The sequence below is a fragment of the Periophthalmus magnuspinnatus genome, chromosome 5, assembly GCF_009829125.3.
Source record: "Periophthalmus magnuspinnatus isolate fPerMag1 chromosome 5, fPerMag1.2.pri, whole genome shotgun sequence".
NCBI classification, from domain to species: Eukaryota; Metazoa; Chordata; class Actinopteri; order Gobiiformes; family Gobiidae; genus Periophthalmus; species Periophthalmus magnuspinnatus.
Window position 1 is genome coordinate 15,723,023 of NC_047130.1, and position 26,476 is coordinate 15,749,498.

Genomic DNA, 26,476 nt, shown 5'->3' on the forward strand with positions numbered 1-26,476 from the left:
TGGTAAATATTCTCATTTTTATAGATATTTTCCACATTCATGACTCAAAACACTTTACACCAAGGAACCACTCCCCCATTCACACACACATTCACACACACATTCATACACCAGTGTTCACAGACACTGGGGAGAAGGGGATGAAGTGTCATGCCCAAGGACACAACGACAGTATTCATCTGTGAGAGCTGAAAGTGCACTGCGTTGCAACACTGGAATTTCTTCACTGCGTGTCAAACAAAGGTTCAATCATTATAAACCTGTAAAATTAACTGGCTCCAGAAAAAGGTCCTGGATGCGGTCTGACACCCGTCCACAAGATGGCGCTCACTCCACGCGTTTGGACCAATGGAGAGACACCGAAGCACGTGACACAGCATTGCTTCACTTATCTGTTAGAACCTGTTTTTAGATTATTTATAAATCAGAGCATCACATGTAAACATTTTTTGCTTGTCTGATTTTGTTCACCTGAACTCCCCTCACAGCAATGACTAAGCGTGTGACATTTTACGTGTTTATTTTATATATTTATTCATCCCCTCCGGGTGGGGATCCCCTCGGCTTCCTCTTTCTTTCACCTTATTCGATGTTCTCGTCATTTTCTTATTTTTGGTCTGAGGCTGTAACGGGACATCCCCAACTCTCCCAACGACAAGTCCAGTTCTCGCGAGATCTGTGAGAGCCTCGCCAAACCCCGTGCGCGCTCCTGCTGCCTCTTGCGCGCACTGTGCCATAAGCGGTGAAAGAACAGGGCGAAATCCAGAGAAAGCTCGTCCTCCCAGAGAATCCCGGAGACAGCGGCCAGAGGAAGCACTGAGAGCCGCCCGCCGTGCATCGACCGCGGGGGAGTCCCTCCGTCACAGCCCGGTGTCTGCGCACCCGGAGCCCGCTGAGCTCTGCGCCTTTGGACGTGTTTGTGGAGAGAAGTTTGAGGCAGAGGAGCAGCGCCACGCCGCAGAACACTCAAGTTTCCGCTGCTGCTCCGTCCGCAGGAATGTCGCAGCCGGAGAGAGCCGTGTTTCACCGACAGGAGCTGAACAAGACCGTGTGGGACGTGCCGCAGCGCTACCAGAACCTGTCCCCCGTGGGCTCCGGGGCGTACGGCTCTGTGTGGTAAGAGCCGCCGCTGCAGCCGCTGCAGACACAGACAGGCCCCGCGTTTATCTGCTCAGAGGAGCGTTTGTTTACGGTGTATGTGGAACAAGTGTTTGGCCTCGGCGCCTCTCGGCTCTGCTCGTATTTCTCCGGTGGAGAATCGTGTTATTTTGTGCACGTTTATCAGCTCCACGTGATTCAATAAACTCTTGTTTTTAGTGCGTTCTTGTGATATTTGTGAGGAGCCGTGCGCGCTTTAGCATCACTGTGGGCTGTTTGTGATGTGTATGCGTGTGTGTGGCATGTTGGTGCTTGCATCATCTGCTCAGCCTGCTCCACAGATCACGAACTTAACCCGAAGGAGCCACAGCCCCGCGCCTTTCAGCCTGTTGTGTTTATATACAGAAGACTGTATATACATATAGTCTATTGTGTGTACGCGCACTGAGGTGTATTATGCAGTTGACTCTCGTGCAGTCTGCAGAGTGCCAGAAGGTCACGTGGTTTTCAGAAACTAGGCCCCTCGTGCACTGAGCGGGTTTCTATAGGAGCTCGTGTGACTTCAGCATGATGTCATCGGTGCGCGTGAGTCACTGTCCCGAGGTCAGCTTTATGGGCTCGACACACGGGGAGCGACTAACGACACCGTGCAGCGACACTCATCACAGAGGCTTTAAAATCAAACACACGGGCAGCGACAAACTGCAGCGACGAGCGGCAGCTTGTCACGTCGCGCTCTGTTCCAGAGCAGATCGAGCCTCCTACTCGTCTGATTGGCTGTTTATTTGGAGGGAATTTTGAGGTTAATAGCGGTAGATGGGGGGGGGGGGGAAAAGACGCGAAAATGAAATCTCGTAAAGTTTTGCTTCATTTGACTAAAATATTTCAATTGGTTGCGCTCTACAAAACTAAAAAAGAGCGATTCTGGGTCCACCCTATTCTGCAGCTAATTCTGTTTAATGTAAAAACCTTACATTTTTTTAATGTTGAATCAGTCTTTAATACATTTGGTTATTAGCCTCCATAAATTTATCTGAATTAACAAATTTGCGCATGTTAACTTACCCCTCATATTCACCCTGGCACCAACGAGTTCCCAGGCAGCTGCTTTTTTTGATATATCTCGGTAGTTTCTTTGAGATGTCAAAAAGAATTGGGAAATCCGACACCGTGAGTATAATTTTCTCCTCCATGATGTTTCTGAAGTGGACAGTGCATTGGCTCGTCAATCAAACTCTCGCTGATTGGCTGTTGTGCAGGCGACAGCGATAAAAGTAGAACATTTTTCAACTTTCATTAGTCGCATCGCAGGCCCGCGTGTGCACGTCGACATGCACGAGTGCGAGGTTTTCACGTGAGGTGAGAGAGACGAGCGATTTTCGCACAAGTAACACTGAAAATAAATGGAGAGCGAGCGACGTCGCTCCCCGTGTGTCGAGCCCATTACTCATCTCGCAGTCACCGGGAGACGCGCTCAGAGCGGCCCGGGTCTGTTGAGCTCGGTGTAGGTGACGGTGCTGCTCAATGGAGGGGACGGGTCAGCCCCGGGAGAGTCCTGTGGAAAATAACAAACTATTTAAGAATGAAGCCACACTTTTCTGGGGAAAACCCCGGAGCTGCTGCTCCTCAGATATTTCTTCCAAAGAAACTTTAGCTCCCGAGTTAAACCATTTTAAAATGAGAAAACAGAAAATGTCACAATCATCTCCTGATTTACACGAGGCAGCACCTTTTAAATCAGGATTAAATAGGGCTGAAGGGTTATAGGGTTACAGAGCTAAAGGGCTAAAGGGTTATAGGGCTATAGGCTTACAGACCTGCACTGTTGGGTCAAAAGACTCATTTAAAACATCATTTCCGCAGGTGAACAGTTCAGTTCCTGTCTCTAAACTTGAGTTCTGGACCAAAACACTGAAATGGAAGCCCAAAGCTCCTTCAGTCTGACCTCTGCTCCTGTCACAATCCCTGCTATGTCCCTCACCACGTCCCCTGCCGCATCCCCCGTCATGTGTCCTCTCTGGGTCCTCTCTGGGTCCTCTCTGGGTCCTCTCTGGGTCCTCTCTGGGTCCTCTCTGGGTCCTCTCTGGGTCCTCTCTGGGTCCTCTCTGGGTCCTCTCTGGGTCCTCTCTGCCTGACAGGTGCAGTCTGGTGGTTGTGGTTAAAGAAGTTTTGGTCTGAGCTGTTACGTCACCACACTCACATTAAAAATTATCTTTGTTCTTGATATTTTTTTAAAGTTAGCGATGCTTTTGAATAAAACTGGGGTTAAATGGTTTGTTTTGGTTTTGTAAAAGAAATTAGCTTTTGTTTTGCTAATGTTTAGGCAAAAACGAGCTCACTCGAGCCATTCAGCCTCTTCTTCCACAGCTGCTGATTCTTGATATCAAGCAGAGACTCAAAATAGACTTTTATTTTTCTAAAAAAAAAAAAAAAAAATTGTGTGATAAAATGTGTAACTGTGTTTTTATGTCTTAAATAACGACAGAAAATCTTAAAAGTTCAAATATTGTGAGACTTTCTGGGCTTTGAGCAGTAAACGGTCTGGATTGCTCACCACTTTCATACAAGGCAATGTGGGTGAAGTGTGTGCCATGGAGATGTTATTGCGTTGCCTAGAGTGCGCCACAGTATGGCATTAAACCTGTCTATCTCCATGGAAAAATGCATGTGACTCCACAAGGCCAAGTTACAGGTCAGATCTGGGGAGAGGCGACCCTACTCATATCAAGGATTCTTTTTTCCAGGATATTTTAGGGAAATTAAAACTCCTGCAATTGAACAAAATGAATAAGTCAGTTTGAAGCCACATTGTGAAAGATGCGGCGGACCCTGAAAGTTGCACGGTGTATCTTTAAAACTACTCACAAAATCTTGAATCTTTTGAAATCATTGATCTAATCACAATCACATATTTGAATGTTTTTCCATTTTGTTCACACTTCCTGCCGTTGTTCTGTGGCAGAGCAGACACACACACACAATCTCAGACACATGGGAAACTCCTTATCGCAGCTTTGTCTGGAAAGTTCGTCATTATAGCATTAAACTTCCCCAGCAGCATTCATTTGATCACAGATGTTTTAATGCTACAAACGAAAACCTTAAAAAACAAACACTGTGACTGTGAGCGGGTTCGCCTCTCCACAGATCTGACCTGTGATTTGGCCTGGTGGTTCCTCTTGTTTGTCTCTATTGAGCTGGTCAGATCATTTTAATGCTATATTGCAGCAATAACAGGATGTCTAAACAAGCAACAACAAGTACTCAAATTTGTTACTTAAAAGTACAGATACTAGTGCAGAAAATACCCAAGTTAATTTTTTCATCTAATACCTTTACTTAAGTAAAAGTATTACAGTATCTGTTTAAAAATGTACTTAGAGTAAAAAATAAAACGTATTGTTAAAAATAAACCCTCCAGTTCAAAAATGCAGTGGAGTAGAAGGTACAGATACTGCTCTCAAATGCACTCAAGTACAAGTAAAAAGTACACACTGTAAAATATACTTAAGTAAAGCATAGATGCCGAAAATGTATACTTAAGAATAGTACTTTACTACTTTTACTTTGTTACATTCCACCACTGGTAAATGGAAAAGTTGGGTGTATTAGCGTTAGGCCCTCCGAGCTAATGCTAATGCTATCAGGACCCTGTAAAGTTGTGCACACAGTCCCAGTTGTGCGCACAGTGCCAGTTGTGTGCGTTCCTGTTAGAGGCGTGTTGTTGAATCATTTTGTGTTTGAGAAGTGAGTTTTCCTCAGATCCTCGGCTCTGAGTCTGAAAATAACGACATTTCCTGTAGAACTGGATTAGCACATTTATTTTGCCCTGGTTCTTTTTAAAGGTTCATTATGGAACGTTTATGCTGTTGTATGGTCCACCACATAGATTTGCTTTGCCTGAAATGTTCATCAGTGTGGAATTAAATGTATCCATGGTGAATTAATTTGACCACAGCTGTTTTTATTGCTGCAAAAACACTTTTATACACAAAAAACAAAAGCCTTCTGACTCGGACCACAAGATTAAATTTAAGTGAAATGAAATCAGTCTTAATGGACGTAATGGAGCCGTGTGTGTCAGATGCCCTCCCTCCCTGTACGTCAGATGCCCTCCCTCACTGTGTTAGATGCTGAAATTGAATTCTTGTGTTACTTTGTCAGTTCAGATTTCAGTCTTTTTATGAAATCATCTGGACATGTTTAAAATGTACACTTTGAACAGAATCCTACTTTTAAAACCTAAATTATAAATCTAATCACAATGTCACATATTTCCCAAATTGTGCAGCCGTAGTGTAATCTGTCCTGACCGTCATCGATCTTTGCAGCTGTATTTTTATGACTGAGATTAACTCTCAAACATGGACTAAAGTGTTGCGACATTTGGGGAATCTTTAGGGCGTAACACCACAGTTGTTCAGAACTGATTTTGCAACAGTTTCAAATGTTAGTGATGTGTTTGGTAAACCGTAAAAGCCCCAAAGCTGCAGGACACTCGATGATGTCACAGTGTGAGTGAGGTCAAACTTCCTCTGTGCAGTAAAACTACTTCCTCAAACTCTCCAGGACGTTTTCTCTTTTGAAAGTATGCACAAAAGAAATAGTAGCAAAAAACGCCCTCCCTGTGAGTCAGATGCCCTCCCTGTGTGTCAGATGTCCTCCCAGTGTGTTGAATTGTACCTTGTTTTTATGTAAATATTTATTTGCATCTTCATCTGTGTCTCCTGCAGCTCGGCGTACGATGTGAAAACAGGGCTGAAGGTGGCAGTGAAGAAACTCTCCAGACCCTTCCAGTCAATCATACACGCCAAGAGAACATACAGAGAACTACGGCTCCTCAAACACATGAAACACGAAAATGTGAGTGGAGAGGGAGGAGAGGGAGGAGAGGGAGGAGAGGGAGGAGAGGGAGGAGAGCATACAAAGAACTACGGATCCTCAAGCACATGAAACACGAAAATGTGAGTGGAGAGGGAGGAGAGGGAGGAGAGGGAGGAGAGGGAGGAGAGGGAGGAGAGCATACAAAGAACTACGGATCCTCAAGCACATGAAACACGAAAATGTGAGTGATATGAAAAGAGGGAGGGACATCTTGAGCAACATCAGCTTCCCAGCAGATGTATCTGCTCCTCTGCATCTGCTCCTCTGCATCTGCTCCTCTGCATCTGTGATCTGACGTGTGCTGGCACCAGACAAAAACTTCTGACTCCATTTGATACTCGATACCAATACTGCTCAGTAGTAGCAGCAGTAGTAGGAGAAAGATTAGGAGAGGTCAGATGTTCATGATAACACAGGTCAAGGCACCTGCACACTCTTACACTACACAACTACTACTACAACATGTAGTACTAGCTACATCACTCTAAAGATATTCAGGAAAGAGTCATTTCTGTCAGTGGGTCTTTTTTAATATCGATACCTATGAAAAATGAGTATCTAGTTTTTGATGTAAACTCAGACCCTGTGCCGTGTTTTTAAGATGTTTTCTTCAGAGCTGCTCAGAGCTCTGCAGAAAGCAGCCTCAGTTCATAATGTGCTTTTGTGAATGGGATTAGTGTTTTTGATAATCCGGGTTTGCAGAAATTGAAAGTGTAGAAGCAATAATATGGAAACATTTGATCAATGCAAAAATAGGGCTTTTTTCTGACATGTTTTGTGATTATGGTTTGATTTGCAAGATCTTTATAAAGTAGTTTAGGTAAAACACTCCAGCAAAGTTAACATTTGAGAGAAGACAAATCACAGGGAGGGCATCTGACACACAGGGACATCTCAGAACATGTTTGCAGATGTCTAAACACAGGTACAGGTCTTGCAGCCTTTGAAATTTGATAATTACACCAACTCAAATTGTAATTTAGATTTTGATTAAAATAATTTGTGCAGCTCTAATGGAAAATCTGATCCAATGGTCATAATTCTGGTGAAATTGGTTCAAATTCAATCAAATAAAAAAAGATTAAGATATGAATATTAGTAACAGACAAATCAGGCGCCTTCTTTTCCCGAGGTCACTCCCACTAGCGTTAGCAACAGGTTTGATTGACAGTGTTGTCAAGCTAAGGGAAGCCACCTCGAACAGCCTCACTCTGGATTGGCTCTTTGGTAGCTCTGATACTCACGGTTGGAATCCCAAATATGTAACTGCTCCAGATTAGCCGCTATAACAGCTAGCCTCGATGAGCTTCATTTTGAGCTGAACGCTGTAGGTGACGTCACACTCACTCAGTCCACATCTTTAAACCATCTGGTTCAGCCTAATCAAAATCGAAATGTGAGTTGGCACATTTATCTAATCACAAAGGCTGCAGTTGTTTAGATTAAAGACTGGCCTCTATAAAGAACAAAACATCCTTTATGTCTCCAAAATATCTTGATGTAAACTGCACAACACCATTTTTTGTCTCCACAAACATGTTCTCGTTGTTTATAATGTGCATGATGAACTGAATCCTACTTTTTATTAGATTTTATTGTAACACTTGGCTCCATACTTGAGTCCTAGTTGGCACCAGCCAGTGTATCCTGCCGTTGTGTCCTTGAGCAAAGTGCTTCACCCACTCCTGTGTGTGTATGCATGATGAAGTAGTGGGTGGAGGCTTCAGATTCAGCCTTGGGGTTTTCTACAGTCACCTCGTAGAGTGAGTCTTGAATAATGAAATGTATAGTGCTTTGGGTCTGGAAACACTCCAGTCTTTTATTTAGAAAAATCAAAAATAACATAAAACATGTACAACATATAACAAAAAAGCCAAACTGTGTTCATCCAAGCTCCTTTTACCTTTAGTTCAGTAGAGATTGGCAATTCCAGGGCTGAAATGATCTAAATGATTCTAGTGAAGGTGTGTGAATTTGGAGCACTTCTTGTATTACCACTTGATGACATCGCAAGGTGGAACAGCCTAAATATGCAGGGTTTGTGTGTTAAACATGTGTGAATGAAACAAAACACAACTCCATAAAACAATATTATAACATAGCTCAGAAAATAGTGTAATATGGAGCTTTAATAAACAGATCATGGTTGTATCTGGTCCTCACACTTTCCTGAAGAGTGAAGACTCGGAGGATGGCGTGTTTTGCTCTCGCTGTTGCCATGACACTGTTCACATGTTGATTTTTTGGAAGCCTGTATCATCCAATCATGTGCCAGCAGAGTGTGCGATGGACCAACCGGCTTTGAGCTTGTATTCTGAGTGGAAAGCAGATCTTTCTGTAAACCTGGGGGCATGGGGGGGAAGGGGGGTAGAGGGGTAGAGGGGGGGGTACTCTGGGGATTTGGGGATTTTGTTCATCGGCATTTTAATTCCCAAACACAAACTGGTAAATAACTCTACTATGTATATATATTTTTTCTATTTCACATTCAAATCCACAAAGTATCCAGCCTTTGCTTTGTTGCAAAATATTTAGAATTTTTTTTTAACTTATTTTCTTTGCTACGTAAGCCCATATATCTTCCTTCATATATTTGTGTAAAAATAAAGGAAAAAACCTTGAATGAGGGGCATGTCAAAACGTTTGACCAGTTGAGTATGTCATGTGCAGACACAGAAACAAGCCAAGTACTAAATGGAGATCTGTCTGGAATGTTCCACAGAATGGCATTAAAATGATCTCTCTTGCGTTTACTCAACCACAGCTGTTTCTGTTGCTCAGAAATACCTTGAAAAGCATGTATTCTTACTGTTTGCGTGTTCACCTCTCCACTGATCTGACCTGTAACTTGCTCTGGTTTTGTCACCTGCTTGTTTCCATGGAGGTAGATCTGTTTAATGCCATACTGTGGAATTTTCCAGATGAAAACAAAAGCAAGCAGATGTTGCTCACATGAATGTAAAAAAAAAATATTTTCTCACAGTGATTTAAGGATTTTATTTTACGATAATCAGAAAGTGCATTGGTAGCATCCCAGTTGTTGTTAGCTTGACCATGATGTCAAAAAGCTGGTCTGGTCTAGTCTGAAAGTTGTGAAAAGTGCTTATAAACTCATCGTGGTGAGTAATGAGGATATTCTGAACGCATAAGGCGAGTGAGGAGTGACTTTGGACCAGTACAAACTGTTTAAAATGAACATTTTGTTTTTTATGTTTAAGACGATAAAAATCAGGTAAAGAGACTTTAAAATGTGACTTTACCGTAGCGTATGTTTATGAAAGAATCCCGGGTCATGTGGGACTGTCTTGTTTGTCAGTGAAACTCTATCTGCTGCTGCTGGTATCAGGACCATTTAAATGATTAAAAGCTCGTGGTTTCCAAAACAGAGAGTGAATCAGCCGCCACTGCTACCACACCTGATATCAAGAAGTGACCATGAGGCTGCAGCGAACGAGACTGGAGCCACAAAGAAATGAAAAATCTATTATTTTGGAGTTTATTTAACAGTCGTATGTTACACAAAACTGACTCTTGTAACTTCTATGTTCTATGTTCTAATGCTGTTCCCTCCTCAAAAACAGACCTTGAGTTGTGTTTTGTGTTTCTTTTCCACCGTGTGATGTCATGAAGTGAATCGGTGCAGCCCAACCAGTTCATTTTAAACAGTTTGGTCCAAATTCTTCCTCACTGAGCTTATGCATTCAGAGCATTCTCATTACTCACCTTGATGAGTTTATAAGCACTTTCCACAACTCTCAGGCCAGAGCAGAGTTTTGTCATCACGGTAATGTTAACAATGAGCATGTTAACTGTGCTTTTCCTGATTATGACACTAATAGTGCAGTGACATAACTCTTAGATTCTGAAATGAGTTTTCCTGTTTTTGTTTTTTTGTTTTTTTACAGGTAATCGGTCTATTAGATGTTTTTACGCCCTCCACGTCTTTGGAGGAGTTCAACGACGTGTAAGTTGTGTCCAAAAAATCAACTTCAGAATCAGAGTATGTTTACACATTTGCACAAACAGCACAATGAACAAAATCCTAAAGACATATGACCACAGAATATATATGTGTATATGTATATGTATGTGTGTGTGTATATATATATATATATATATATATATATATAAAATAAATGGACATAGCTAACCTACTAGCCAACACGTTCCAAACAGGAATTGATCATGTGTGCACTTCCAGATTGGCTCTTTGGTTGCTATGATACTCACGGTCGTAATTCCAAATATGGAACTCCACATTAGCCGCTATAACTGCTCTAGCCTCAATGAGCTTCATTTGGAGCTGAGCGCTGTGGGTGACGTCACACTCACTTAGTCCATTTCTTTACACAGACTGAGTGAGACAGGCATCTGCTCTGACGATGTTTTTATGTTTTGCTTTGTTTGTATTGTGATTTTAAATTTTTAAACACTGATTATTATTGTCATCATATTTTTCTGCAGGTATTTGGTGACTCACCTGATGGGAGCAGATCTAAACAACATCGTAAAGTGCCAGAAGTTAACAGACGACCACGTCCAGTTCCTTATATATCAGATCCTCAGAGGCTTAAAGGTGCGGGCTCCATCTATACTTCTACAGCTACACATGAGGCCACCATTTTATATCAGCCTGTGTGGTGAATGGAGACGGGGACAAACACGTTTATTATGATTTCAGGACTATATATATAACTGAATTTAAAACACGATTTGAATGGTCAGATTTGGCACAAGACTACATATTTAAAGGTCCAATATTACACAAAACTCACTCTTGTAGCTTTAAGTCATGTTCTAATGCTGTTCCCTCCTGAAAAACAGACCTGGAGTTGTGTTTTGTTTCATTCACACATGTTTGAGTAGCACTTTATTATTAGTTAACAGCTCCTTTTACCTTTAGTTCAGTAGATTGGCAGCTCCACGACTGAAATGATCCAAATAATTCTAGTGAAGGTGTATGGAGTTTATAAACACAATGGAGCACTTCCTATATTACCACTTGATGACATCGCAAGGTGGAAGAGTGTTTTCAGTTTGAGCGAAGAACTCAGCCTATATATGCAGGATTTGTGTGTAAAACATGTGTGAATGAAACAAAACACAACTCCAGGTCTGTTTGTGATGAGGAAACATTAGAACGGATCAGAGAATAGTGTAACATGGGCCCTTTAAGTGGCATAATTTCCTCTGCAAACGGCGAGCTACAGTCATAATGATATTGTTCCAACCTCATTCAACCGTAGTGTTGTTTTTATAAGTAAAGCATGATTATAGAGATTTTTGGATTGGCTTTGTAATTTTTGAAATGATCCAAAATATTGTGACTGCATCTGATCACAGTTGTTTCCTTATGAATCTAAACAATAGAGAAATCTAAATCTGTACTTTAAAGGTGTATTATGTAACTTTTCTGATGGGTACGCCACCTGCTAGTCTCCATGGAGATGTTAAATAGCCATTGCTTTGTCTGGAATGTTCTACAATATGGCATTAGGCTAGTCTAGTTTGTATTTATTTATTAACAGGTGTTTTAATTGTGAAATAAAACCATTTAATGTCATACTTTGGAACATTCCAGGCACAGCACTAACTTTTGACAGGGTGACAGGCCCTCGACCTGAAAAGTCCCATAGTACAGTTTTATCAGAGTATCAGACGAGGTTGGATTTAGATTGCAGATTACAGTTGTCCCTCGCTATATCACGGTTCACCTTTTTGAGGTCTCGCAGATTTTTTTTGTGTGCGTGCAGTTTTACATGCTTTTTTACAGTGTATGAGCGTGCATTGTGTTCTGTGTTCTGATTGGCTGAGGGACTGTAGACCATTGTCAGTCAGTCTCTTCTGTGCTGTGTTTCCTGTACAGTACAGAAAAACAGACAAATTTATGTAACCTTTGATTTATTTGACGTATATTATTTTATGTATTAACATTTATTTGGGTCATTAGTGTTTTATTATTTTGTACTTATTTTCTTAACAATGAATATTATTTAATATATTATGTTGGATACATTATTTACTTTCTTCATAATAATATTGGTTCCTACTTATTCTTCCGGTACAGCGCATTTGAAGAGCACAGATAAAAATGTAACAAGAGTGAACGCGCACAGGGCGTGCACGGGATGAGTTAAGTTGTTGAATAAAGACAAACTATACAATGTCCTGCCATGTTGGTCTATTTAAGCAAAGAAGGCAGCAAGAAAATACATCATATTAAATCTAACTATAACCCGCCAAACCACAGCCTCAAGAGACTGGTGAGAACGATATATTAGGGTTACATTTACTTAAATGTTCAATCGCAGTGTGACTCTGAAGTGCTGTATGTTTGCAAGTTTTCTCCCAGACAAAACCCACAATGTCGATGAAACGTTCTGCACCCACAAATTTCAGAGACGCTTTGGACTTAAGTGTTTCTCTGCATGAGAGACCGCCTCTGCAGATACAACTGGAGCAGAGGCACGTGAAAAACATATTTAAAGTGATCATCGAGGAAGAGGGATATAATCTACGAAGGTTTGAACTTTGAGATTGTTTAAACAAGAGAGAAATGTGAGAAAATGTTAATGTCTGCCTGAGAAAAGTGTATAAAGTGTGTGGTGAGGGGTTTTACAGCCTTAAAACAATAATTGTAAAAAATAACGCTTACTACTCTGCAGATTTCGCCTATTGCGGGTCATTTTTAGAGCGTAACCCTGCGATAAACGAGGGACCACTGTACTTGTGAATGATAGCTCATACTTACTCAGTGTTGTACAACTTGGCCAGCCCCAAGCCAACATCATGGAAGGGCATTCAGTGTAAAAGATGCGTGTGTTGGCTCGGACTGACTCTGAGACACTTTACTGAGTCGGCCATGTTGTCTACGAACGCTAAAAGGAACTGCAAACTAATCACATCATCACTTTACAAAGAGTCACATGATCACTTTGTTAAGCATCACATGATCACTTTAAGCGTCACGATCACTTTATAACGTGCCGTTTCCTTTCTCTCCTCAGTACATCCATTCTGCTGACATCATCCACAGAGTGAGTACCTTGTCATAAACTTTATAAACATTTATGGAGTGAGAGGTCTTTAAGAAGAAACGTTAAAATGCAGTTTGAATCATGTCGGCATTTGGACCTGGTGTACACCTGGATAAGTCCTGGTTGAGGCCTATGTTGAGCCTTGATTTTGTATGGTGTTTAACCCTGGTTTAGTCCTGGTTTAGTCCTGGTTAATCCTGGTATAGTTCTGGTTTAGTCCTGGTTTAATTCTAGTTCATATCTAGTCTTGTTTTTGATGTTTTGAATATATTTGCAGATAGTAGCTGTTTGTTTGAAGTTTATTTTCTGATTTTTGTGAAGGTCCCTCTGGCCTGTACTATATGTTTCTTGTTTTTGATAACGGGGAATGTTCCTGCAGTCTGTACTGTATGATCCAAAACAAACCCTGCTCTGAAAAATGATCCGATTACACAAAAATCTTACACTTTTATTTTGATTTTCTTTTCAGGACTTGAAGCCGAGTAATTTAGCTGTCAACGAGGACTGTGAGCTGAAGGTAGGTGTTTAAGGGGCATTTTAAAGTCTTGTCCAAACCCTGCGTCTGATCATTGTCCATTTTAACTGTAAATTCCCATTTCCTTCTCAGATTCTGGACTTCGGGTTGGCGCGTCACACGGACGATGAAATGACGGGATACGTAGCAACTCGCTGGTACCGCGCTCCAGAGATTATGTTGAACTGGATGCACTACAACATGACAGGTGTGACATAACTCCAGCGAACACGCCATTTTCTGCCATTTTGTGCAGCGCTGAGTACTTTCATAACCACAGACACACAAAAGTGAATAATGGCCGTCATTTCTGAAAAGTAGGCCACCAATTTCAGTTTACATTGTCCAGGCCAGAAGAACGTAGATTTAAAAACCTTTTGTGTTTTCCTCTACACAAAGTAATGGTATAGATTTGGTGTGATCTGTAATAATGTTAAAGACGCAGCATTAGGAGCTTTCTCCAATATTCTAATGCTCTTCCTCATCAAAAACATGTCTGAAGAGGTTTTAAATTTCATCCATGCATGTTTGAGTAATCTACCGATCTCTCCCACGCCCTAACCCTCCTTACAGTTAGCAGTACGAGTCTGTACGAGGCTCCGCCCACAAGTCTACATCACCCATGCTCCCGCACGACAATCCTCCATAAATATACAAAAACATGATACAAAACTGTACACAGCAACTTGACAAACCTGATGTGATGTGCGGTAATTTCATTAGTGGGATGCAGCTGATTGTGTTGTGATAGTGCTCTGAAGGGGGAGTGACTTAGCATGGAGAGCAACTAACTAGAGCAATTGTAACTTGTACACCTAAAAACTTGGATCATGATGTTATAATTTACACATTTTAAATCACTATATTCATCTAAAACCACTTAATAAAAGACACAAGTCTGCTGACTTCAGAGTTAGAAAACGATGGTGTCAATGGGAGCTGACGTCACTGTAAACGTCATCACAACAAAGTGCCACGTGCTGTTGGTGCCCTCTGTGGACAGCTGCACATCACACTAGAGCAGCACTTTTTTTTTCCCCCTTTGTACCAAAATGACTACATGATGCTGCCGAATCCTGCGAGTATCATCGATTTAAAAAATAATAATACTGGAGTGGCCGTGTACGTAACAGTGGGCGTGTACCGGTGATGGTTAAATGGGTAGATCGGCAAAATGGCATCATGAAAATAGTCGATTAAAGATTACTCAAACATGAAACTCAACTTCAGAGGGTCAATGAGAAGAAATGACTACAACATGATTAAACATCTGAACAGTTTGAAGAACAGGTCTGATCTCAGGCAGCAGGATCTTTTTCTATTTTGTCTTTGCTATTTCATATTAGTTGACTCTTCCTCATAAGCTCATTTTAAAACAAATCTTAAATGTTTTCCCTGTCACATATGCCAAGTGTTATAACAGTTGTGCTCCTTCTGTTTGTCCAGTGGATATCTGGTCTGTAGGCTGCATCATGGCTGAACTCCTCACAGGACGGACACTATTCCCCGGCACCGACCGTATCCTTCCAGCACGGCCATTTTGGATTTTCAGTGTTTGTGTCTTTAATTAGGCTGTTTTCTGATCTCTGTTCTAATGTTGTTTCCTCATCACAAACAGACCTGGAGTTGTGTTTTGTTTCAGTCACACAAGTTTAACACACAAACCCTGCATATTTGGGCTGACTTCTTCTCTCAAACTGAAAACACTCTGTTTGACCTTGTGATGTCATCATGTGGTGATACATGAAGTGAACTGAACTGAAGGTAAAAGGAGCTGTTAACTTGAAAACTAACACTTCATGACATCACAAGGTGGAGCAGAGCATTTTGAGCTTTGGAGATTTAGACAGACTAATAATAAAGTGTTACTCAAATGTGTGAATGAAACAAAAGGTCTGTTTTTGAGGAGGTAATAGCATTAGAACATGGTTTAAAGCATTAGAACATGGTTTAAAGCTACAGGACATTTTTAGAGTTTTTCTCAAAGATCTGCTCTCATTAATTAGATGTGGTGGTGTTGGTATTTAGAATGATTGGGCAATGGAAACTGGAGCAAAAAGACTTGTGTTTGAGCTGTTGAACTGAAGTCAGTGTTTGATTTAGAATATTGCAGTGTTTTGCAAACAGAAAAATATCACATGTAAAATAAACTGAACCTGGATTGAGCCCAGGTACTAAACTAGGGAGTAACCCAGGGACTGAGCCAGGGACTACCCACCGTGTTCGAAATAGAAAGTGATAATGGATGAACTGGAAAACTCTGTCCCGTCTCTCTGTAACTGCTGCTGTCAGACTTGTTATTTTGGTCTTAAATGTTTGTATTAACCCGCTCTACATGATCCTGGGTTTTTTATTTCACTATTGTGAGTAAATTGTCTGTAAATCAAGATATGAACATTATTAACAGACAAATCAGACGCATTCTTTCCCCCGAGGTTGCTCCTGCTACAGTTGGCAACATGTTTGATTGACAGCGTTGCTAAGGGAAGAGGCATTACCCTCAACAGCCTCGCTCCGGATTAGCTCTTGCTATGATTGCGTTCAAACTGCTCCTCATTTGTGGCAGAGACATTGCCTGCGGCAGTTGAGTAGTGTAGATATTAATGCTGTTGTTAATAGCAGTAGTAGTAGCAGTGTAGTAGCATCACATGGACAGTGGGTGGTGCATTAGACAAGTATTGCACAACTGTAGTGTCTGAATGTGTGTTGTAAACGGCTGAGTCACTGAGCTGTGCGAGGCTGTCCCTGTGACTCATCGGCCCACCACGATCCCTGCCTCATCGGGTCCATGCTTGGGGCTGAATTTTAGGAGCAATTTATGGAGAAGATCTCAACATTTAAAAATAGAAGGTGTTTGCTCAGAATGTTCCGCAGTATGGCATTAAACTTATTTTTATTGCATTTATTTAAAGCTGACCTATGCCGTTTTTTCTGGTGGGGGGTCTGCTGCCTAATTGTGTCCATGGCATTAAACTTGAAACACTCGCCACTCCGCAGATCTGACCTGCAGCTTGGTTTCGTGGCATCCCCTGTTTGTCTCCATGGAAATAGAATTTTAATGCCATATGATAGAGCTTTCTAGGACAAGCAGTGGGCGGCATGTATGGGAGTTGTGTTTTATTTCATTCACACGTTTAACACACAAACCCTGCATATTTAGGAGTTCTTCTCTCAAACTTAAAACATTCTGTTCCACCTTGTGATGTCATCATGTGGTAATACAGGAAATGCTCCACTGTTTTTAAACTCCACACACCTTCACTAGAATCATTTGGATTATTTCAGTCCTGAAATTGCCAATCGCTACATAACTAAAAGGAGCTGTTAACTTGAAAACTACCACTTCATGACATCACAAGGTGCAACACAGCATTTGGAGATGTAGACAGACTAATAATAAAGTGTTACTCAAACATAAAACACAACTCCAGGTATGTTTTTGAGGAAGAGACAGCAGTAGAGCATGGATTAAACCTCATGAGAGTCAGTTTTGTGTAATAGTGGACCTTTAATAGCTGCAGATAATATGAAGTAGTTACATAATGTGTTCTGGTTCAGTAAATTGAACGTCTTTGTGGAGGATTCTGTGGGTGTTTTAATCCTCCCACCACTTTTACAATGCAGCACCTGGAGGAGCTAGCTAATGCTAACCGTGCAGTGTGGACCGGGGTTAGCATCAGAGAATGTGGATTAGCAAACGATGCATCCTGGTGTAGAGCCTGGGTAATGAGAGCGGTGTGTTGTGTGGCTGATTTTTACACATTTTAATTTAAATTTCGAGCATAGTGTCGTATATATTTCTAGATGGATAGATAGATGGATCTCGCCTTTCTTCTTGAAATACTAAGCCTTTAAAGATACACGTTGTGATATCAGTTTGGTAGGGGCTGGGTGTGCAAATATTAGTAAAATAACTTGTGGAATGTTAAAGGTGCAGTATTAAGGAACTTTTCTGACATAGGGGTCTGTCACTTGCTCCACTGTCTCCATGGAGATGTTTTTGCTTTGCCAGAAATTTTCCACAGTGCAACGTTAAGTGCATTCATCTTGTATTTATTCAGTTACAGGCAGCCAAAAATACCTTGAAAAGCAAGCGTTCTTACTAGGGAAATATTTACTAGGAAAATACTGAAAAAGCTGGATCGGTGCATCCTGAATTCTTACTGTGAGTGGAGTCGCCTCTCCACAGATCTGACCTGTAATTCTACCTGATGCATCACATGCTTGTTTCCATGGAGATTTATGAACTATATATTACAGATTTTTGAGATTTAAAGAAAATTTTTAACTTCTTTTTCTCATTTGACTTAGTGATTTCTTAGTAGTAGCAATCGCAGCGGCAGCAGTGGCATTAGCAGTAGCTGTAGTAGTAGTAGTAGCAGCAGCTATAGTTGCAGTAGCAGTTTTAAATGTCAGTATCTTTTGCCTGTTCTGTTTGCAGCATTAGTAGTAGCAGTTGTAGTAGCTGTAGCAGTAATAGTTTTAAATGTCAGTATCTGCCTCATGCCTGTTCTCTTTGCAGTATTAGTTGTAGTAGTCTTAGTAGTTGCAGTAGTAGCAGTGATATTTTTAAATGTCAGTATTTCTGCCTCATGCCTGTTCTATTTGCAGTAGTAGTAGTAGTTTTGAATGTGAGTATTTCTTCCTCGTGCCTGTTGTTTTCCTTCACGTGGAGAGTTAGACATTGATCAGTTGAAGCGCATTATGACACTGGTGGGGACTCCGGAGCCTGAGCTCTCCATGAAAATCTCCTCAGAACCTGTGAGTTTAAATACTGCTCTGTTCAGCCAATCAAAACGCTTCAGACCTGTCCTCAGCCAATCAGGATGCTTCAAACCTGTGCTCAGCCAATAATAAGACTTCAGACCTGTCCTCAGCCAATCAGAACACTTACCTGTATTACTGACCAATTAAAACGCTTCAAATGTCTGCACAGCCAATCAGAACGCTTCATATCTGTTTCACTGACACACTACGCTTGACCTCTACTACTGACCAATCAGAACGCTTCTCTTGTGCTACTTCCAGCCAATCAAAACACTTCCATCACATCACAGCTAAAATATACACGTCACATCCGCTGTGTTTACTTGAAAATGAAGTCCCAACTTTTAAACAGTTTGAACATGATTTCTGACCATGAGGTTTTATTTATTCCAACCCAACAGAAAGTCATTTTCAAAAAGTCTTACTCCCTGTGGCAAAAGCATTAAAGCTGCACTGTGTAACTTTTGTAGTGGAGTCTGCGTCTCTTAATATCACTTTGACTAGAATATTCCACAGTATGACATTAACTTGACTATCTCCATAGGGACAAGCAAATGATGCTAAGTGCTCGGTTAGAACTGTGGAGAAGCGAGACCATTCATGGAAAGAATGCACAAGGTTTTTTTTGTTTTTGTTTTGTAATACTAGCAGCAGACAGTAATGGAATAAATGCAGTACAGAAGTTTAATGCCATACTGTGGAACATTCCAGACAAACCACTGTCCTATGTTAAACTGCGCCTCTTATATTATTTCAGTTTTAACCCATCTCTCCTTCATTATGTACACTTTTTTTTACCGTTTTATTCGCCCTCCTCAATCTCATTTGAAAATCCCATGTTTCCTGAACGCCCCTTGACTCGAGCTGTAGATATAAACCAGCTGCAGCAGATCATGCGACTGACTGGAACACCTCCAGCCTCGCTCATAAGCAGGATGCCCAGCCACGAGGTGAGACGCGTGCCCCCAATGTGTCAACAGTTACTCATGCAAGATTACATATGCAAATATATGTTTAAAGAGTCAATGTGAGGGGTTAGAAGAGAACAGGAGGAGGGGTGCAGAGGAGAGGGTCAGATGGAGCAAAGGAGAGAGCAGTAGAGCATGTGGAGGAGAGGGTCAGATGGAGCAGAGGAGTGTGTTAGAGGTGTAGAGGATGCAGAGGAGAAGTTCAGGAGCAGATGGAACAGAGGATGCAGAGGAGTGGGTCAGACATTTTAAATGACATTATAAATACCTGATTCAATTATGTGAACACATGTTTTCTGCTTAGTGCCCTCTGTCACTAGTTGTGCATGTGCGTTGCTAATGCTAATAAGCTGTTGAGCTACAGTTTGTTGATGATCCAGGCCTTTGTAACTTGCATCATTTCTTCATGAAGCTGTTTTTAATCTCACAATGCTTCACTCTTACAAAACTGAACACCTAAATGCGTTTAAATGGCTTGAATTCACAAGACTAATCTTGTTTTGACAGCTCCTTTTGATTTAAAAGGTATTTTTGTATGTGTTTTAAAGCCTTTAAAGGCACAATGTGTACCTTTTCAAGTAGAGGGCCCTCCACCTGCTTGTATCCATGGAGATGTTAATGATATGTCTATAACTTTTCACAGTAATTGACGTTTTCCAAGGTGTTTCTGAGCTTCAAAAACACCCATAGTTGAATAAATGCAAAATGGATATGGTTAATGTGATACTGTGGGACACTTCATGGAAACAAGCAGGTGGCAGACAAGTAATCTTACATACTGCACCTTTGAAATAGTTTTGTCATTGTCCAGGCGAGGAACTACATAAACTCTCTTCCCTACATGCCCAAGAGGAACTTCGCTGACGTCTTCATTGGCGCAAACCCGCTCGGTGAGTCCACAGCTCCATCTAGTGGAGTCTCTGAGTGACATGTACAGGATGTTTGGAGTCATGGTGAAGCACGGTTGTGGTGTAGCAGGTTAGTTAGTGTTTCAGCCTCCCAGCTAGAAGGTCCCTAGTTTAATTCCCAGTCATGTTTGGGACTGTCTCTGTGGAATTTGCATGTTCTCTTTGTGGGGGTTTTGTCTTGTTAGGGCTACATTCTTTTCTATTTAAATCTGTGATTTTTCTGACAGGGTTTTTTAATTAAATCAATCAAATTAAAGTGGCCAACAAGTTTTAAAGTTTTAAATACATTTCATATTTTAAAACATATACAATATATTCAGTTTTGAATTAATTCCTATGGCAACAGTACAATTTTTTTCTCGCTGAATTCACATCAGAATGTTTGCTTTGTAAAGATGTAATTTCTATATCAATTCTTTCATTCCCCTTCCTCTTTCTTTCTTTTTCTCTCTCTCCCCTTCTGTCACTTCCCCTCTTCTCTTCTCTCCTACCTCTCTTCTCGCCTCTCTTCTATCTTTGTCTCTCTTTCTCTCTCTCTTTCCTCCTCCTCTCCCCTCCCCTCCTCTTCTCCCTCCTGTCTCTCCCTCTTCTCTCGTCTCCTCCCTCTCTCTGTCTCTACCTCTCCCCCTCTCCTCCTCTCTCCCTCTCCTCCCCTCCCTCTTCTCTCTATCCCTCCCCCTCCTCCCCCCTCTTCCTCTCCATCTCTCATCCCCCTCTCTCTCTCTCGTCCCCTCTCTTTCCTTCCTCCCCCTCTCCGTCTCTTTCTCTCCACAGCCGTAGATCTTCTGGAGAAGATGTTGGTTCTGGACACAGATAAAAGGATCACAGCGTCGGAGGCTCTGGCTCATCCGTATTTCTCCCAGTACCACGACCCCGACGACGAGCCAGAGGCTGAGCCGTACGACCAGAGCTTTGAGAGCCGCGAACTCGAGATAGAAGAATGGAAGAGTGAGACTGTACATGTTTAAGTCTAGATAGAGGAGTGGACGAGTGAGACAACTTTACACCTTTAAGCCGAGATAGAGGGGATGTCTGTGTAAACCAGGGGTGTCAAACATATTTTCACCGGGGGCCACATTAGCAAATTAGCTGCCTTCAAAGGGTCGGATGTAAAATAAATCTAACTACTTTTTTAACTTGTTAATTAACTGTTTCTGTATTTACTACTTGTTAAAGTTACAAATATTGCATATGCATTTGCCTAGATGTAAAAATGTGGTTGTGTAACTGCTTATCTCCTGATAAAATTGCATTTTAAGACCATCACACCATTACCCTGTTGAGGGCCCATGAAATGATGTGGAGGGCCACATTTGGCCCCCGGGCCTTGAGTTTGACGTATGTGGTGTAAACCCTCAGTCGTCCTACTCCATTCAGTGTAGTGAAGAGTGCAGTGAGCGTTACACTGGAGAAATTAAACAGCTACTTCATAAGAGAATGTACAAACACCGGCGGGAGAGTTTCTCTGGACCCCAGTCCGCCGTACATCTCCATCTCAAAGCCACTAACCACTCCTTTGAAGATGGTGAAGTTCAGATTTTAGCCAGAGAAAAGAAATGATTTGAGAGGGAAGTTAAAGAAGCAATTTTTGTTAGGAAAGAGAATCCTTCCTTAAACAGGAATGCGAGCCTGAGAAATAATCTCTCCCCCATCTATACAGCTAATTTCTTTTAAAACTTTGAAAAAATTACAAAATCTCCACAATGCATCTGTATCTGTTTTGTTTTTGTTCTAGACAAATTACACAAATGGGCTTTTTGATTTGCTAAATACAAAATAGTCATTTCTAATATTTGTTGTTTTGTTTTCCAGGACTAACGTACGAGGAGGTAGTCAGCTTCGAGCCACCACAGTTCGATGGAGACGAGATGGAATCCTGACTTTCCTCCTCCTCTTCCTCTCTCTCTCCTCTTCTTCACCTACTCTCGTCTTTGTTCAAACATAAAAACAGCACTATTTGGGACGCTTTCCCACTCCATCTCATTTCAGTGCCTGTCACCTTCGTGTTTAGGGAATCAGGGAATCAGATCAATTCAACGTTAAAGCAATCTTCTGGCTCTTTCTGTCATCGCTCCGTTAATTTTAAAGGTCCTATTTTATGTTTAAAACCATCTTAAAAACGGAACTAGTTCATTTTAAACTGTTTGCAGTTGTCCAAAGTCACTCCTCACTGACTTTATGCTTTCAGAACATCCCAATTACTCACCATGATGAGTTTATAAGCACTTTTTACAACTCTCAGAGACCAGAGCGGAGTTTTGCCGTAATGGTAAAGCTAACAACAACTGGCATGGTAACACACACTTTCTGATTCTTGGACAGTAAAATGCAGACAGTACACCGCAGACTAATTGTGCACAGGCCCCTTTAAATGACTAGAGCATCAAAGCTGCTCTGTGTAACTTTTCTGGCAGAAGGTACAGCATCAGTTGTTTCCAAGGCGCCATTGCATTGGCTGAAAAAAATCCACAGTATGACATTAAACTTGTTTGTCTTGCATTTATTTCAGTTTTTATATTGTGCAAAAATACATTGAAAAAACATGCAGTGTCATTCGGTTTGAGTAATCCTGCGTGTTTAGTCCCACCTCGTGACATCATTAGGTGGTACTAAGGAGAGTGTTTGCTCTCTCTGCTGGCTGTTGGAGTTTTGTACACACGGAGTTGAATTACTTGTATTTTTGTCTTGCATTACTTTCTAAACATGCCAAGGTATTAAACTAGTTCAGAAAGCCTTTATAAAGCTTAAAATAGGACCTTTAAATTGGTATATTTAATGTGTTTTACCTCATAATCGTCTTTTAACTTTACATTTCAGTATCAGGTCAAAACGAGGTCCATTGAAAAACGATATTGTGGCAAAGTTGAATTATATTCCTTTTTATTTTAATTAAAAACCCCAAGAATCATAAGCTTTCTATGCCAGTTCTAAACCCAGATAAATGATTAGTGTTGCTTCAGGGAGGACATCTGGCTTTAAAAAGTTATTTTGCAATATTTATCCAACCACACAGCAAAATCTGCAAATTAACTAGACACATTTGGCCTGTGCCCATCTCAGTCTAACACTACAGGGGTACAGGAGGATGAGAGGGCATCTGACACACAATAATTTAACTTTTCCACAATATTGTACCTTTATTGAGATGCTCCCAAACAATGTAAATAACAGGGATCAGTATTTTGTACCATAAAGACACAAGATATTGTATTTTAACACTGGCCACTTTATTATGTAAACACTAGTCCTGGTTTAGTCCTGGTTTAGTCCTGGTTTAGTCCTGGTTTAGTCCTGGTTTAGTCCTGCTTTAGTCCTGCTTTAGTCCTGCTTTAGTCCTGCTTTAGTCCTGCTTTAGTCCTGCTTTAGTCCTGCTTTAGTCCTGCTTTAGTCCTTGGTCTAGGAAGGAATTTTGTTCCAGGTTTAGTCCCTGTTTAGTTTCTATTTTATGTGTACTAACTCACTAACATTGACTGGACCAGGACTAAACCAGGATCACATTTGAACTAGACCAGGACTGAACTAGGACCGAACCAGGGCGAGACTTGGACTAGACCAGAACTGACACAGACTCAAAACTAGTCCTAGACCAGCACTTTTCCGCCTCTCTTCATTTAAACTCAGGCTCCAGTTCATGGTTGGTTAGACTCATGTGAGCAGCTGTACCTAATAATCTGTCCAGCGAGTGCATTTCCACGGCGACCGCACACATACACATGTATGTCGTGAATTATATTTTTCTACTATAATTTCACCTTTAACTAAAAAACGAAGTTGTATTGTAGTCCGATTTAATATGGCGTCTATTTTTAATTTGCATACATGTGGCCCATGAAGGTAATTCAGGCTAATGCTAATAAAATGCAGCATGGAGAAGCAAAGGAGAAGCAAAGAAATGTTTATCAGTGATTCTCAAACCTGTTTTCTTATTTCTACAAGTATAAAATGGACTGAACCAGGACATTGTCTAAACCTGATCTTGGCCCCTTTGAGCACCTCTGATATAAGCACGTTACATTTATGAAATACTTCCCAGTCTAATCTTGGGCCTGTTTGTGTTTCCATTTGCTCTTTCACAGACACATGTTTGTACTTTGTGCTGCCTTTAGCTTCTGTCACTCCAGAATGTTGTGGCAGGTTTTAAAGAGGGGGTCACATTTGAGCCTTCTCTCATGTTCTAATGCTGGTCCCTAATCAAAAACATGTCTGAAGAGCTTTCAGATGTCATCCATGCATGCTTGAGTAATCTAGTGATCTCTCCCAGGCCCTATTCAAACCCTCCTTATGGTTAGCAGTATGAGGCTCCGCCCACAAGCCTACGTCATCCGTGCTCCCACACGATAATTCTCCATAAATATACAAAAACATGATACAAAACTACACAGCAACTTGACAAACCTGATGTGATGTGCAGTAGCTTTATTAGTGGGATGCAGCTGATTGTGCTGTGATAGTGCTCTGAAGGGGGAGTGACTTAGCACTGAGGGCAAAGCGAGTCAATGCATTGTTTTGGGTGAATATAGCATACCCCCTCTTTAATACCCTACAGAGGTAAAATACCCCCTCTTTAATACCCCACAGAGGTAAAATACCCCCTCTTTAATACCCCACAGAGGTAAAATACCCCCTCTTTAAATACTTTCTGACGTTCCTGAATCTTCTTAATGTGTTGAATGTTTTGGGGGCTCCAGTCGTGTGTCTTGTTTTGTATTTAAGAACTTTTATTATTTTATTTGTATATCAATGTAAAAGATATTTGTAAGTTTTTTTTTTAATTATTATTATTATTTATAAACGCTCACCTGGATTCTGAGTTTTCCAGTCGTATTTTTGACCCACGAGACTAGAATGAATCTATTTATAATCAGTATTTGAAATTGTTATTTTTCCATTTATTTAACAGATTTTAGCGATTCTCAACTGGTGTTACACAATTTTCATTTTTTATTTTTGTATGACCCTTTTAAAATGTATTTTATTATCTTAAAAACACCAGAGTGTTAAGTAGCATTCAAGGTTTCAATGTTTGTCCATAATTGTTTTTACATTTGAACACCACGTTTGAGCAGTAATACACAATCCCCAGTAAAGTGCATTATGTAACTTTTCTACTCGCCTATTTCCATGGAGATGGCATGGCATTGCCTGGCGTGTTCCGCAGTATGGAATTAAACATCTTTATTTCATTACAGGTGTTTTTCTAGTTCCAAACATATGTTGCATGCCTTCGAACTGTGAGCGGGCTTGCCTCTCCACAGATCTGATCTGTAATTTGGCCTTGTTTGTTTCCATGGAGATAAGTTGACTACCATACTGTGGGACATTCCAGGTATAGCAATAGCATGTCTATGGACTCAGAAAAGTTGCGTTGTGGATCTTTAAACTGCAAAAAAGAAACAACATAACAGCAAAAACTATGAATGCATTTTAGATTTTTGTTTAATAATATTGTCACAAAATCTTTTCTAAAGCCGTAAACTTATCTTGACACGTCTGAGACAATAGGAGCCAGTCCGGTTACACCACGGTGAAATCTGATTAGCTAGTTGAGAATCCTAATCTTGTTTATACTATGGTACTTTTCCAAAAATTGTAAAAAAAAATAAAATAAAAATAATAGTGAACTCTTCATCAAACAGGTGTAAATCGTCCAAAATGGTATTTTTCAGATTCTAGAGTGTGATGCCATCATGCTGCCACATGGGGCACAAGAGACAGATTCCCCTATTGATTACACTGTACTTTTCCATGAAATATCCAAAAGGTAAATTCACAAACATTGAACCTGACAGTTTCTGTCACTGACTAAACCCAAGAATGTATTTTTGAACAGGATTTATTTTATCTGCCTCATCTGTGTTAAATATTTTTGGTCTATAGAATGTAGTGATGTCATCTGAAACACAGCGATATTGTTGATAATTCTTAAACAATGTGAATATGTTCAGCATTTTAGTTCACAGAGACAGATTAAAGCTCCATGTTACACTGTTCTAAGGTTTCCTCATCACAAACAGACCTGGAGTTGTGTTTTGTTTCATTCACACATGTTTAACACACAAACCTTGCAGATTTAGGCTTCAGTTCTTCTCTCAAACTGAAAACACTCTGTTCCACCTTGTGATGTCATCATGTGGTAATACAGGACGTGCTCCACTGTGTTTTTAAACTCCACACACTTTCACTAGAATCATTTGGATCATTTCAGCCCTGAAATTGCCAATCTCTACTGAACTAAAGGTAAAAGGAGCTTTAAAAAACTACCACTTCATGACATCACAAGGTGGAACAGAGCATTTTGAG

The 26,476-nt window shown here is 40.8% G+C and overlaps 1 protein-coding gene across 3 annotated transcripts; it reads left to right on the forward strand.

Moving 5' to 3' along the window:
* Positions 1–690: 690 nt before the first annotated feature.
* Positions 691–25,811, forward strand: mapk14b (mitogen-activated protein kinase 14b). Of its 3 annotated transcripts, none has more exons than XM_033966874.2 (12): positions 691–1,116; positions 5,832–5,961; positions 9,888–9,946; positions 10,447–10,558; positions 12,990–13,019; positions 13,489–13,536; positions 13,627–13,741; positions 14,980–15,051; positions 19,171–19,250; positions 20,080–20,158; positions 20,951–21,124; positions 21,989–25,811. In XM_033966874.2, exons 1-12 carry the CDS (start codon positions 998–1,000, stop codon positions 22,054–22,056), a joined length of 1,086 nt encoding a protein of 361 aa, XP_033822765.1. In that variant the 5' UTR covers positions 691–997; the 3' UTR covers positions 22,057–25,811. The 3 variants fall into 3 exon arrangements, with proteins under 3 accessions (XP_033822765.1, XP_033822766.1, XP_055078076.1); XM_033966875.2 differs by lacking the exon at positions 19,171–19,250 and adding an exon at positions 18,215–18,294 and having other exon boundaries at positions 722–1,116; XM_055222101.1 differs by lacking the exons at positions 691–1,116; positions 5,832–5,961 and adding an exon at positions 6,128–6,163.
* Positions 25,812–26,476: the final 665 nt, after the last annotated feature.